This window comes from Copadichromis virginalis, linkage group LG9 (assembly GCF_057382275.1).
Source record: "Copadichromis virginalis isolate Kocher_CV1m ecotype Utaka linkage group LG9, C_Virginalis_male_GT1.1, whole genome shotgun sequence".
In the NCBI taxonomy this organism is placed as follows: Eukaryota; Metazoa; Chordata; class Actinopteri; order Cichliformes; family Cichlidae; genus Copadichromis; species Copadichromis virginalis.
In genome coordinates, this window is record NC_140626.1 from 26124567 (window position 1) to 26138769 (window position 14203).

The 14203-nt window shown below is 41.7% G+C and overlaps 2 protein-coding genes across 2 annotated transcripts; one reads left to right on the top strand and one right to left on the bottom strand.

The window, feature by feature from the left end:
- Positions 1-830: 830 nt before the first annotated feature.
- Positions 831-7208, bottom strand: tram1 (translocation associated membrane protein 1). The gene is made up of 11 exons (XM_085468494.1): positions 6907-7208; positions 4586-4649; positions 3622-3743; positions 3424-3540; positions 3280-3338; positions 3113-3197; positions 2851-2921; positions 2581-2685; positions 2366-2509; positions 1774-1925; positions 831-1191 (listed from the first exon to the last, which is right to left on the bottom strand). The coding sequence occupies exons 1-11, from the start codon at positions 7027-7029 to the stop codon at positions 1121-1123; spliced, it is 1113 nt and encodes a 370-aa protein (XP_085324620.1). The 5' UTR covers positions 7030-7208; the 3' UTR covers positions 831-1120.
- Positions 7209-11851: 4643 nt separating this feature from the next.
- Positions 11852-13753, top strand: xkr9 (XK, Kell blood group complex subunit-related family, member 9). The gene is made up of 3 exons (XM_085469222.1): positions 11852-12276; positions 12625-12839; positions 12921-13753. The coding sequence occupies exons 1-3, from the start codon at positions 11960-11962 to the stop codon at positions 13547-13549; spliced, it is 1161 nt and encodes a 386-aa protein (XP_085325348.1). The 5' UTR covers positions 11852-11959; the 3' UTR covers positions 13550-13753.
- The last annotated feature ends 450 nt before the right edge of the window (positions 13754-14203 follow it).

Here is a 14203-nt window from a genome sequence, read left to right on the forward strand (position 1 = left end):
TTTTCAAGCAGGCCATACAAACACAGGGAAACAATTCCACTTAAACAGCAAATGAGGCAGGATCATACAAGACAGCGATTCAAACTCACTAAACCGACATATTGCCTGATTAAGTCTTTTCCGTCTCTCTTAGAAAGTCATCTCATCCAAAGCTAAAACACAAGGCGTGTTTATTTCTTAGAACTATAGATACAAACGCAACAGTTTATGATCTCAGTACAAAGCTGTTCTGAACTCTGACACTTAATGCTACATCAGGTTACTTTGCTGGCAGTTTTGCACAATACTGAACCGTGAATCTACTTACATTATTACACAAAGATGTCTCCTGTTTTCCTCGAATGCTTTTTGCACACTCACCTTTATTCTTATTCATAAGGGGACTTTAAAATTCTCCATATTCTACCTTACGTTCCATCTATAGGTGTCCGCTGAAGAACGAAATGGAGAAAACACTGAGTTTGAGTCGATTTGTGACCCCAGTCTTAATCTGAAAGACAAAGATAAGATTTTGTTTCCTTTTCGCATCCCTCACTTAGGGGAAAACAAGAGACATTACAGGGAAATTCACATATAGTGTCTGCAAAATCCCCCCACAGAGGGGCAGGAGTCGGTGGCAAAGAAAAGGAGCAGAGCGAGCGGTTATAAATAAAAGGAGACGAAAAAAAAAAAAAAGAAGAGACGAGTTGAAATACACAGTATTTAGAAAAAGCATGAAAAGATAAAATGGGAGAAACATTAAAACACTGCAGTGATCATTCCTGAAATTTTAAAATTACACTCTGTACAAAAAACGCTCCGTATCAATAGGCACTTCTTAAATAAAGGTCTTTTTTTTTCTTTTTTTTTTTCATAGTTTATTTTCTTAATTGGTTTTCTTTTCATTCACAATAGCACAGCAGGGCAAAGATTCAGAAATGACGGTGTGCTGGATGAGACGCGAAGCTGCATTCTGGTCCTTGAAGTCCAGCTGGGAGGTCAGTCGTGTGTGGGAGCTGAAGATGCGTGTCGTAGATCAAGGAGCCGGAGGATCTGCTGGGCCGGACGTGAGGAGGGGACAGAGAGTGAGAGGAGAGTTCTCTGAGGTGGGGAGGCGATGGAAAGGGCTGAGAGGAATGTTTTATGAGGATTTCTCTTTTCTGGCTCTTGGTGAATCAGCTTGGTGAGAGTTAACTCCATTTACTCCGTTGGCTAAAAAAAAAAAAAAAAAAAAGGAGAGATCAAAAATGTGAAAGAGCAGACAAGCCTTTAAGTTATGTACTGTTTTGTCATTTGAAAAACTGAAAAATAAAAGACATTTAATCGTGTATTTTAAAGAACAACTGTGGTGATCCCACTGTGTGAATGAGAGCTGTGTTCAAATAGTGCTTTTCTACTCTGAGCACTCAGGGCAGTTTTCCACTACAATTCCTTTTATCGTACATAAACACTGCCCACGCTATTTTACTACAGAACAGTTTCATAGTCCAAGCTGAGCTGAATGCAAGCACCTATGATGATGGCACTGGAAGTGAGTGGTAGAAGGGTAGGTGGAGTTGGAGATGAGGACTAATTTGCATATGCACCACAAAGCCGAACATACTCCAAGAAAGAAAGGTGTAGAGTTACATTCAAGCCAGTCTAGGGCATGAAAGGATTATTTACACACACACAAAAAAAACAGCTAGATATTATGCTTTAAATATGGAAAGTTATAAGCTTAATTAATCCTGGGAGAGGAACCTCCAGCCATGTTTTTGCAAATAGGGAGCTAATTCATGCTCGTGCTCTCACCTTTGTCTTTCTTTGATTTGCTCTTGGAAGGAGCTTGTTTCTTTTTCAAGGTCTGAGCTTGGGCATGCTCTCTCCACCGGCGCAGCTGAAAGTTGATAAATTTCCACATCATAAAGGCCTGTGTGAGGCAGATGGCAGCCAGGACAGTTACCCTAGTAGAGAGAGGGATAAAAGCATCGCACTTTATCTTACGCACAAGACACTGGTAGGAACGGCACACAAAAACAAAGTAGGAAGTGTTTAATCTGCTTAGCACAAGATGCATTGTGGTTGCGCGTCATGCTCATTTATGGACGCAGGAGTGCACTTCCTGTTGTATGACAATGTTCTTGCTGTAGGTTTATTTTAGCTCTATACAACATGCTCTTAAAGGTCTACAAAGAAGGCCTCACGTCTCCACTGTGAGCAGTCTATGAGCGCTTCTTACAAATTTGCATTTGCCGCACATGAATTTTTAAAAAAAATATCAAGAAATTTAGCTTCAATCTCCACGAAATACACATTTTAAAAAAGGTTGTCAGAGCAAAAGAAATTAATTTCAGCTCCGTTTGCAAGTTCAGATATTTCAGTTTCTACTCTCAGAAACACTTACCGAACAAAAAGGACGTTAAAGTTTCCTGCGGCCCAATCGAAACCTTGGTTCTCAGCTGTGGAGAGGCCAAAGCCCACGGTGAGGACAGATAGGGACAGGGTGAGCAGCCGTCCGAGGACAAACAAGACCGCCCAAATGGTGAAACTGCAAAACAATAGGACAAGTTTTAAGGCTTTGCCCTCTTTCGATCTAAAACCTCCTAATAGTGAACTCACCCCAGTTGCCTGTTCTCATTGCTGAAGTAGATCAGACGGGAAATGTGGAACAGAAGCTCGACAAAGTAATGACACACAAGGAGGACCAGACCCAGGCGGTTCAGGCTGTAACACACAAAGAAACATCTTTAGAGAGTTTTTCATTACAAATGACAGGAAAAAAAACCCCACAAGGACACCACAAACTTTCTCCTAAAGGGCAGTGTACAAACACAAGCCACACCAACTCACACACTTAATTAAAGGCTTTCTACAGTGGGCGCTTCTTACTTTAGAATGTAGGCGCCAGCGATGTGCACCAGGTACAGGGAGATGTACACAAGCTGGCGTGGAATATCCTCCTAAACAGTAAACACAAAGGGTGGGAGGCCAAACATGGTCAAAATATTTACAGCAGTGCGGCTCTGCACATGGTGATTTAAGCGAGAGGATGATGAGACTTTGAAACAATGCGGCTCGGCCGTGGAAGTCAAACAGGAAACTGCGTCGCATCGTCCCATCCCAAAGCAACTGGCTCCGCACGTCCTCTTACCTTCTTTGTCTTTTGGAAATACAGCTCCGGTAGAGCATGCAGCCAGTAGCCCAGCTGACAGATGTAGTAGAATTTCATCTGGAATCTGAAAGAAAGCGAGACATTACAAAAAGCTTAGAAACGTCCCAAATGATTGATGAATTTCCACAATCAGCATCACAACTTACGGCATCAGTGTATGCGGATAACCCTCCCACAGGCTGACTGGATTGGACAGGAAGTTTTCCTAAGAACAAGCAAGCTTTTAAGTATGTTTTATGGGGCCAGGCATAAGCAAACAAAAACCAAAGGCAGCTGGCTATTGTACGTACAGAGAGCAGGATGCTTGTGCCCCAACCAAAGGAGAAGAGGTAGAAGGCGCTGAGCTGGCCGGACTCATTGAACTTGCTGTGTTTGGTTTTGGAGAAGTGCTTCTTCCTGTTGATTTTCTGCAAAGATGACCAGCAGTGAACAATACAGAACAGTTTCTAACAGAGATGACCTTAACTCCGTGTCTTTATCCCACTTACATCCAGCACATACTCCTGGATAATGGCATGCATTATGATAGCCACCAGCATGTAGAAGAAGATAGTTGCCAAGTCCTTGATCCCGTGGTGGAAGTGGTTCACGGCAGTCTCCTCTGGTGCTTCTGCAGCACACAAAAGTCACGCAGAGTGAAAAATCAACACCCATCTGTGATTGATTCACATCCAAAATGTCAGGTGCGCTTTCCTGGAGTGAGATGTTTGGATTAGTGAGCCCCGGCTGTGCAGAATTACACCGCTTTGAAAACGCAAGAGACTGTATTTGAACTAATATACACGCTGAATCTCTTCTAGTTTTCTAAAGTTACATTTATTTCCATGCACCCTTGAGCTCAGTGTCCATAAAAACAGATATAGCCGATACGTGAACACAGTTCCCAGCAAGTATTCTAGATGGACTGAGTGGTTTTGGTCATCATTTACAGAAACTCGCAAAGAAATCGATCCAAAAATACAGCAGCCATCATTGAAATCGTTTCAGAACACTCACTGCAGAGAGATTAGGACGCTGGATGCTATGTGGCTCATGAGATTCGAGCTGTAAATAAGTTACAGAATACGGCAAGTCGTCAGGTGCAGCAGATAAGAGCTGAATCACCGAGCTGGAAGCCTGCACACCACACACAGCACGAACAGGTCCTGCAGTGTCGGTATCTGAAGTCAGCTGGCAGAGATTCTGTTAACCTTGAAAGGAGCAGGACTCGGATTGTGAGGCCTATATTACACCTTAGCCCATATTCGCCCGGCGCAACCTTGCCACAAGAGAACTTTATAAATCAGGCAGACTAAATTTAGCTCGGAAGCAGGGGGGGGGAAGAACCCTGAAATGGGTTTGTGCAGGGCTGCGTAAGTGCCACTTTAGAATCCAAATGAGAGGAATGCAGCAAGTAAAAGAAAGTACTGCACTGAAACATCTGTTCTCCCCACACACCATTGGTTAACCTACCATTTGTTGATATGGTGACGTTGTACTGGACAGTTATGAAGAAGACTGCAAACTTAGAGGTGACCTGCAGACAAAAGGCAGTCGTGTCAATCTCAGTCAGACAGCAATTGTACAAAATACAAGTCAAAATGCTTATTAAAAATTGAAATAATACATTTAGGATGTGTATGAATATAGTGCTAATATAACACACCTGCTTTAATGCTGTTATGTTTAACACAAACTTACCGATATTCAGTATTTTTACCTGTTTGCTTTCTCTGTTATGCTTTTCCCTATTCGGTCCAGGAAAGCAAACATATCATCACTATAAACACAACTTTTCTGCACAATAGACACAGTGGAAAAAAACACTTAGAGTTTATATTAGTAAAAGTCTTTTTATTAAGCTATACACCATATAGACAAAAGATTCTGGCCCTTATCTTTTAATCACTGAATGCTGTGGGGTTGTTTTGGGGGCCCCTGGGCCCTTTAGCCCCAGTGAATCTTAAATCTTACCGAGCCATTTTGGACAATTCTAGGTTTTTCCAGGTTTGTGGGAACAGTTTGGGGAGGAGTTTTTCTGTTCCAGGACAACTGTGTCCCCGTGTATAAAGCAAGGAAAATGGGTGGATGCGTTTGGTTAGGAAGAACTTGACTGTGCCACCTTGATCTAAAAAAACAAAAACAAAAACCTCTTTGAAAGAAAGACTTTGAGCGAGGGCCTCTCGTTCAGCACAACGCTCTTCTGGATAAAAGGGCAAAAATTTCCACAGACACACTCCAAACTCTTGTGGAAATCCTTCCTAGAAGAGCGAACACTGTCGTAGCTGCAAAGGAAGGGGGGGTGGGGACCAACTCCATATTATGTAATACCTATGTACTTAGAATGGGATGTCATAAAAGCTCCTGCAGGTGCAGTGTGTAGGTGGCCAGATACTCGTGTCCATATGAGTAAAAAGGCTTTAACTAATACAAGAAGTCAGAGTTTTTCCTTTGTGTCCCACTAATTTTGTGCAGTTATAGTTATATTTATAGTGGAGATATTTGTTTTCCTGGCCTAAAGAGGGAAAACTATAACAGAAAGCAAAACAACAGGTACAAATACTTGACATTTCTATGCCTTCCAATTGTTTTACTTTCATTTTGCTTATGTATTTTTTTGTATACAATATTTTTAGTCAGAAAATTTAAGAACACGAGATAATGCATGACACTAAATGTGAATTATGTAGAGCAACAAACTCCTTACCCTCACTGAAAGTAAAGATAACTTAATCAAGGCAGGCAGCTAATGAGATATCAGTTGGAAGTTGCATATTAGTCCTTCACAGCAAGACAACCCGGCTTGCAACAAATAAATATCTCAAAGCAAAGAAAAAAAAGAGCTAAAGCTAAAGTAGCACAGATAAATCTAACAATTCCTGCAAATATCACGCTTTTCAACATCCACGTTGCCAACAGCACGTAGTTCCCAGGAGTTTTACTTTGGAAAGTACAAACAGGAAGCGGTTTTAATTATGGCCGGCTGGACACCAGCAGCGGTGGTGCTTTTTTTCCGCCTTGGATGAAACGCGCTTTGACATTAACGCACATTTGCTTCAAAGCAGAGCAGATTGAAGCGCGTTAAGACACTGCCGTGCTGTGTGACACGATCCCGTGTGTCAGCTCGCTGTGTCCGGTCACGTCTGAAGCGCTCTCCCAGCTCCGGTGACAACTTTGAGTGACGGAGAAAGCGGGTTTCGGTGATGACAGCGCTGTGTGAACCGCTGCGCGATTGCCACGTAACACATACAAACTAACCCAAGTCCAGAGTGTTGCCAAACACCGTAACCACTGAGCTCGATAAAGTGCTGCAATGCAAACTTGCCGCTTGATGGGAAATTTCTGCAAAACATATCGCAAAAAAATACTTTTGTTTTTGATTTTCTTTTTGCGTGCATACTCGATCCGCGGGCCTTAGTGTCGATGATTTTTTTTTCTTAAATAGCTTGTCGAATTTTAGGTGGGAAAGCAGCCAGATGTGAGTGAAATAGTTCCCACGACGCTTTAAAAAAAACCTCATATTTAGTCACTGTAAATAACATTACCCGAGAGCAGTTGAGTGAGGTTAGAACGCTCTGGAATGAAACGCAAACGCGAGGCCATCGTGATGGGGAAAAGTTTCGATTACGAGAGGAAGTAGTGTGAAGAATAGATCAGACAGCCATGTCAGTTCTCATGAGAACCGATTGGGAGTATTCGGCATTCATTCTAGCGATAATCCCCCTCACTTTTCCTGCCGAGCATCCCTCGAGTGATCCACAGTTTAAAATAAGCCATTCAACATGTGGACTCACCTCAAACATCAAGCCGAGGAGAAACACCATAGCAACACAGGAAACAATATCTGCATGGTTCTGGATGACAAACTCATGGCTCAGCACCGGCGGATTCTTGTTAGTCTTTTTTCGGATCCCCATGTCGACGCGATTCGTCCAACTTTTGCTTCACTGTAGCCGGGTTTTCTCCCTCCTCCTGCCTGATAGTAAGATATCCTTGTGCTCAAAGCTCCCTCCTGTTTCCTACATGCAGCGGGCCAGGCAGCAATTGAATGGCGTGTCACTCTTCCACTAGTGGGAGGGCCCACGGATAGAGCTGGTGCGCCTGACCAACGAGCCATCTTTACGCACAGGAGAGTAACAGCTGGGGCTCTCTGTCGCTGCCTAGAGGTTCGGAGTACAAGATGTAAGCTGAGTTTAGTGGCTGGAGAAAGCCTTCCCTTAAAATATTTTCTATCATATCAGCTGCTTAATTTACTCTAAAAATAACCTGGACCAAGCCACACCTTCATAAAGTAGATAGTGAGAATTAGTTTGCACTCTTATGTCATTTTGTTAAAGGATAGGGAAAAACACAATTTATGAGCAAATATACACTGGTCAAAAAAAAAGAAAGAAAGAAAACTCAGTGGGTAGTGATGGGATTTCTCTTTTTAGAGAACCGGTGTTGTGCCAAAAAGTGATTGTCTGCCAAAAACTGATTTCCAGTGTTTCTGTGTATTTTTTATGTGTAATATCTTTACGTATGTTCGTAAATAGACTTCGGTGAACAGGGTTTACAAAGGGGTTATATAGAGAATTAAAAAATTATCCGTTTTTCAAGTATCTTTACAACTCTGTGTTATTGTACTTACATTATAACCAATCCGGTCCTTTATCCCCACTTAAAATATTTTTACAGAACTATTGTAATATTTGCTGCCATTTCTGCTGTGCTCTTGGCCAACTTACTCTTACAAAAGACATTTTAATGTTAATGAGATTTTTTTAACTGCATAAATAAAGGTTATATAAAAGTCACTGCCAAAAACTGATTGCGGCTTCTACCTTGTTACACGAATGTTGTTTGTGGCTCAAGATGACTTTGTCATCCATAAGGGATGCATTTGACATATGTTTCACATATTATAGCCCAACAAGTTACTTATAGCAGTTTAAATACGAGCAATCAGTTTTTGGCAAATACCGGAAATCAGTTTTTGGCACAACACCGGCTCTTTCGGTTCGGCTCACTAAAAAGAGCCGGCTCTTTCGGCTCCGAACCGGCTCTTCAGGTTGTTTTGTTGCTTTAATTAATTTATTATTAACAATAATATAAAATTATGCACAAAATGAATTACTAATGTAAAAAAGAAAAGTGGTTTTATTTATATATGTTTATATATAAATATATGCGGTGGCCCCTAGAGACAAAACACGTACAAACTCCAAAACACATTTCTAGCATGAACTGAACTTCCAAAACAGAGCTACCCAGATCAGCGTCCCCCAACCTTTTTTGCGCCACGGACCGGTTTATGCCCGACAATATTTTCACAGACTGGCCTTTAAGGTGTCGCGGATAAATACAACAAAATAAAACTAGTACCGGTACCGAAAAAAAGAAGATTTATTCATAACACACGTGAAAAGACCCAGGAAAACAGAGTAAACGATAAAAACGATAACAAAATAACGCTGAATACCGATAAAAACCCTGAAAACCATACATTTCACACCTGAGCCTCAACTCTCGAGGCCCGGTACCAAACGACTCACGGACCGGTACCGGTCCGAGGCCCGGGGGTTGGGGACCGCTGACCTAGATCATTTAAATTACACAATTGAAAGCATATGTGTATTGTTTGTGTATTTATACACAAGCATTCATATATAGTCAAATAATAATAATAAAAAAAGTACATTTACCTGTTACTACCACACACCAAATCCGGTCGTTGGTACTTGCTGGCTTGTGTAGTCACTAGGTAACAAAAGTTCAACACTGCCCCTAGCATCCTGGAGCACTTCTGTTGTCTTTTGTACGTGTTTTGAATTTTTATGTGCTTCTGAGGTTTTTACGTGTTTTGGAGTTTTTACGTGTTTTTACGTGATTTGAAGTTTGTATGTGCTTTGTCTGTAGGGGCCACCGTAAATATACTTTTATTTATTCACTCCACATAAAATGTAATAAATAAATCATATAATACAAAAATCAACTATTCACATTTCAACTTTTAACTATTTAAATTTTCAGCTTTTTCCTTTTACAAATTTAAAGTGACACAACACAAAACACTGCAAACCACAACACAATTAAATATAAATGAAAATATGAAAACAAAAAGAAGATGCATATTCTCTGTCATATGGGCCTGCATGAACAAACTTTCTGAATCCTTTATCATCTGCAACTGAAACTAGTTGTGGATGATTACTATACCTTTCTATTGTGACGTTGTTGTCCCTGGCTCTCTCTCTCTCTCTCTCTCCCTCCTGCTCTGTTCCTGTGCTACTGCCACCGCCCCTCCCCCCTCTGCCCAGCGCAAAGCACAAGGCTGCATGCGGAGTGAAGCGAAAAAAAAGTGCAAGAGAGAGGGTGAGCGAAAGGAAAAAAAAAAACACGGCTCGCGATAAGGAGCGGCTCAAGTCGTTCACGTCAAAGAGGCGGCTCTAAGAGCCATTTCGTTCGCAACCGACCCATCACTATCAGTGGGGGAAAAATAATGCTGGATACCCACAGTGATACAGGATGGTTCATGTGCTTGGAATGAAAGGATGCCACACCATTTGATAGAAATAGAAATAATCATCCGACAGAGGGCTGAATTCAGAAACACCCCAAAAAATGTTGTGGCAAATGAGTCCATTTTGGCCCCCAAGTGCTTGTATGCATGCTTGACAAAGTCGGGGCATGCCCCTAATGAGATGATGATGGCGTCCAGGGTGGATCTCTTCTCAGATCTGTACAACCTGAGGTGCAACCTGGTAGCGTCAGATGGACTGAAACATGATGTCTCACAGGTGTTCTGTTGGATTTAGATCAGGTGAGTGTGGGGGTCAATCAATGGTATCAGTTCCATCCTCCAGGAACTAACTCTGTTCACGAGGTTGGGAATTGTGGCATGCCAGGAGGAACCAAACCAGACATGATGAACAATGTTACAGCATAACATTCTCCATGCCCAGTTTGATTCTGCTCTTGTCTGTGAAAAGCACAGGGCACCAGAGATGGTCAACTCTGGTATTCTATGGCAAATGCCAATCAGGCTTCACTGTACCAGGCAGTGAACACAGAGCCCACAAGAGGACATCAGGCCCTCAGGCCACGCTCATGAAGTTTGTCTTGACAAAGACATTCACTTCACTGGCCTGCTGGAGGTCATTTTGTAGCTCTGGCAGTTCTCATCCTGTTCCTCCTTACACAAAGAAACAGTTACGGTCCTGCTGATGGGTTAAGGCCCTATTCAGCTTCTAGAATAACTGAATAGAATAAGTCCCCTGGAATCTCCTCCATGCTCTTAGACTTAGACTCAGCAAATATTCTGGCAATGGCACATATTGATGTGCCATCCTGGAGAAGTGCCATCCTAGTGCACCTGTTGTTAATTTCATTAACACTAAAGCAGGTGAAACTGATTAACACCTTCCTCTGATCAATATGCCAGAGGTTTTAATGATATCAGCTGCTTATTTGACTCAGAAAATATACAGGGCAAAGCCACACCCGGCCTCAGGCCACAGTGTTTGTTGCCCTCATGTGATTTTTATGTATATAGCAAGGGAGGAACTCAAATCTTGGCTCCCTTATGAACAAATGAAAAACATATGAATATATGATTTAGCCTATTTGAATATTTGACAAGATCCAAAAACTTACAGTGAGGATCCTGTGCCTGTTGTCATAAAAGGAAGCTACAGTAGTCATTGTTATGCCAATATCAATGTTTATCTATCAATATATTATTTATTTTTTTAAACTAATTTCTATTTTTGCCATTTCTATGTTTCACTTTTGGAAAAAGGGAAGGGCAAGCTGCTTATTGAGCTCAGGCAAAGGTAATCACATGCTTGCAGTAATCATTCAGATTACAGGAAATCCGCTGAGGTGTTACATAACTTCACCTGTCTACGCCCATGTGCTCAGAGCAATTAAAAGGTATGTACACAGATCGTCGTGCACGAGTTTTCTGTTATCAAGTTTTAAAATATGTGGAAACCCGGGCATTTCGTCACTTGCTGGTGATATCAGATATGAAACTGTTACAGGGAAGTGTGAACTGTGACCCTGTTCCTATACACGTATACACATTTCCGACCTGACTGTATAGTTATGTGAGGTGGAGCCCTTTAAAAGAGAAAGGACAGCGGCATTTACAGTTTCCTTCCCTGAATGAACACCTCTCTCCTCTCAGAGTGCACTGGTAAGTTAAAATGCTTGTGTGTGTTTGTTGTAGCCTGATTTCAGTGTGATAACACGCAATGATAACTGTGTAGACTGAATATTATCAAACAGATCTGTAAATGACATCTGAAAATTTTATAAATCAGCTACCTGAACATAAACTTTTTTTTTTTTAATTGCAGTGCTGTTTTATTCAAAATGTTTCTTTTGCCAGCTTTTGAAAATTCCTAATTGAACAACATAGATTTGGCTTATTTGTTGTGTGAAATGTAAGAACAATCCAGTCTCTTATGTAAGAGTTCTAATGCTCTGATTTGCCCTGATAGAAATAATCAATAATTGTTCTATTACATAAATTAAGTGCTTATCAGGACTTTTTTATGTGTTCATGACATGGATCAAAGGTCAGTATCACGCAGCACCTGACTAAAGTCACGCTGCATTTCATATCAATGACAAAAACAAGCAGCAGTTTGTACAAGACAAAATGTTACACACACACACGTATATTATATATATGTCTTTCTTTGTGTGCCTTCTTTGCAGATTGACCAGAATGGCCCCTGAAACACTGGAAAGGGTCCACAGCAGCATTTCTCCAGACCCTTCAAAGCAAAACTGAACTTCAGGCAAAAGCACATCTGTCTGCAACACAGACGGATACTTCAAGTTTCAAGTGACAACACGATGCTTCAGCCAGACATTCGGTACACCAAAGTGCGATGGCTATTAACCATCGCTGGAGTCTTCCTGTATGTCGGGGACATTTGGACAGACATTGTACTGGCTGTGAAATATTTTCAAGAGGAACAATACGTCTGGACTGGGTTCACCGTGATGTTTATTCTGATCGGGCTACTGGTTACTCAGATCTTCAGCTATGCCTGGTACTGGGATGACTTGAATGACCCTCTCTTAAACCCTGAAGGAAAAAAAGAAATATCAGACATGTCAAAACCTGGGCTTGTTGTCCTGCATGCATTTGGATTTGGCATCTTTACCAGGTATGCCATTAAAATTACAGCTTTCATGAGACCACAGTAGCCGAAGTAGGATATGACCTTTGAGTTTAACACCTGCAAATTAACTTGAGGTTGCTTGCTGTACCTACAAAAAGGAGTGCCTGCATGTTGTGAGTCAAAACGTGCTTTATGATAATCACGCACATTGACAAAGTGGTATTTAATAAACTGGAATGCCCACATTCAAGCTGTGTTCAACTTGTTGTATGGCATTAAGATAAAAGCCTTACAAATGAATCACCGTCTATGCAGCAATAGCACGCTATGCAATAACACGTGCACTGCAGGGTGGCAGCTTGTTTGTTTTCATTGTGTTTGCCTTGTCTCTAGGTATTACCACCTGCTGAAAGAGGGTTTCCAAGTGGTTTGGACGAAATCAAATGGCGATGGGGTGGATAAGCTGAGGGAAGTTCACAAGAAGCTGTTTTGCGTGGCCACCGATCTGAGCATGCTCAAGCTCTTTGAGACTTTCCTGGAGAGTGCCCCCCAGCTCCTTTTACAGCTTTACATATTACTGGGCCACAACGAGGTCTCAGTCATGCAGTGTAAGTAGAGACAAAAGATACTCTACACATGTGTGCGAACTTGAAGAATCACTACTTACACTGCCTGTTCTTGTCTTTCAGGTCTATCTGTGGCCTTCTCCTTCTGTAACATTGCATGGTCACTGGTGGACTATCGCCGCTGCCTGCGGAGATCTCTCCCCTATATCAGAGAAATGCCCTCTGGCCTCCCCACAGCAATCTACCTCCTCTACAAAATTTGTACCATCACCAGCCTCATTCTCAGCTACAGCCTCCTTCTCATACTGAGTATCTACACCACAGTAGCGCTCACTGTCCTCTGGCTGCTGGCAACAATATGGACACACTTGCTTGAAACCAAATTCTGCTCAAGCAGAAGCCTGGAGTTTCTCTACAGGGCAGTTGCAGGAGTCATCCTGACATTCACATTTTTTAATGTGAAAGGACAAGACACAAAAGTAGCCATGACCACCTACTACATTTTCTGCACCGTTATTAACATTATGTCGCCGTCGTTGATGGCTTTGTTGAAGCCGGAGCTGCAAACAAGCACTTTGCTGCTGACAATCAGTGGTTTAATCTGTGGATGCTCAGTGCTGGGACTGGTGTGCCTCATTTTGTACTACGTCCAACTGCATCCCAGAAGGGTGCAGCGCGAAGAGGATGAGGTGGACGACCCGGGAAAGGAAACAAAGTCACTTGCAAGAATCAAGAACTTCTTGAAACCTTAATGAAGAATTTCTTTTTCAAATTAGTGTAAAAGGGTTCAAAAAGACACGCACAGATTCAACCGGCCTAACGATTTCACACGGAGATAAAATAAAGGAGCTTTTAGAGGTTTTGAAGGTACCATTTGCACTATTGGTGGCTAGCTAGACAATAATATATGTGGTTGAATGTCTATTTTATTTTTTCTTTACCTATTTATTCTTACAATGTGCAATACAGTAGGTAATCTGCAAATATTAATGAAAGCAGAATTATCTCTTGATGTTTTCACATGACTTTTAAATCTGAGAAGAAACTGAAAGACAAGATTAATAAAATAAAGGATTTCCCCCAAGTGTGTGTAGTATAATATACCAGTGATGAGAGCAACATAAATACATTGTTGTGCTTCTTAAAGGCTTGTTTGTCAGTGCATCACCCCACCCATATTAGCATTTCTACCCTTAGCAGCTTGGTGAAGCACCAACCAAAGCGTTGTGCAGTGTAACATTTGTATATCCAAATCTTGCAAGTGGACCTGTAGTGCATATGCTCAACACAGGATGGCGCCATTATCTAGGCTGTGAGCTCAATGGTGGCGTGAGCAACAGTAACAAAGCCACCAAAGTTGTTCTTTTAGTAAGAAAGCATGAAAGATTACTTAAAGATGGGGTCAA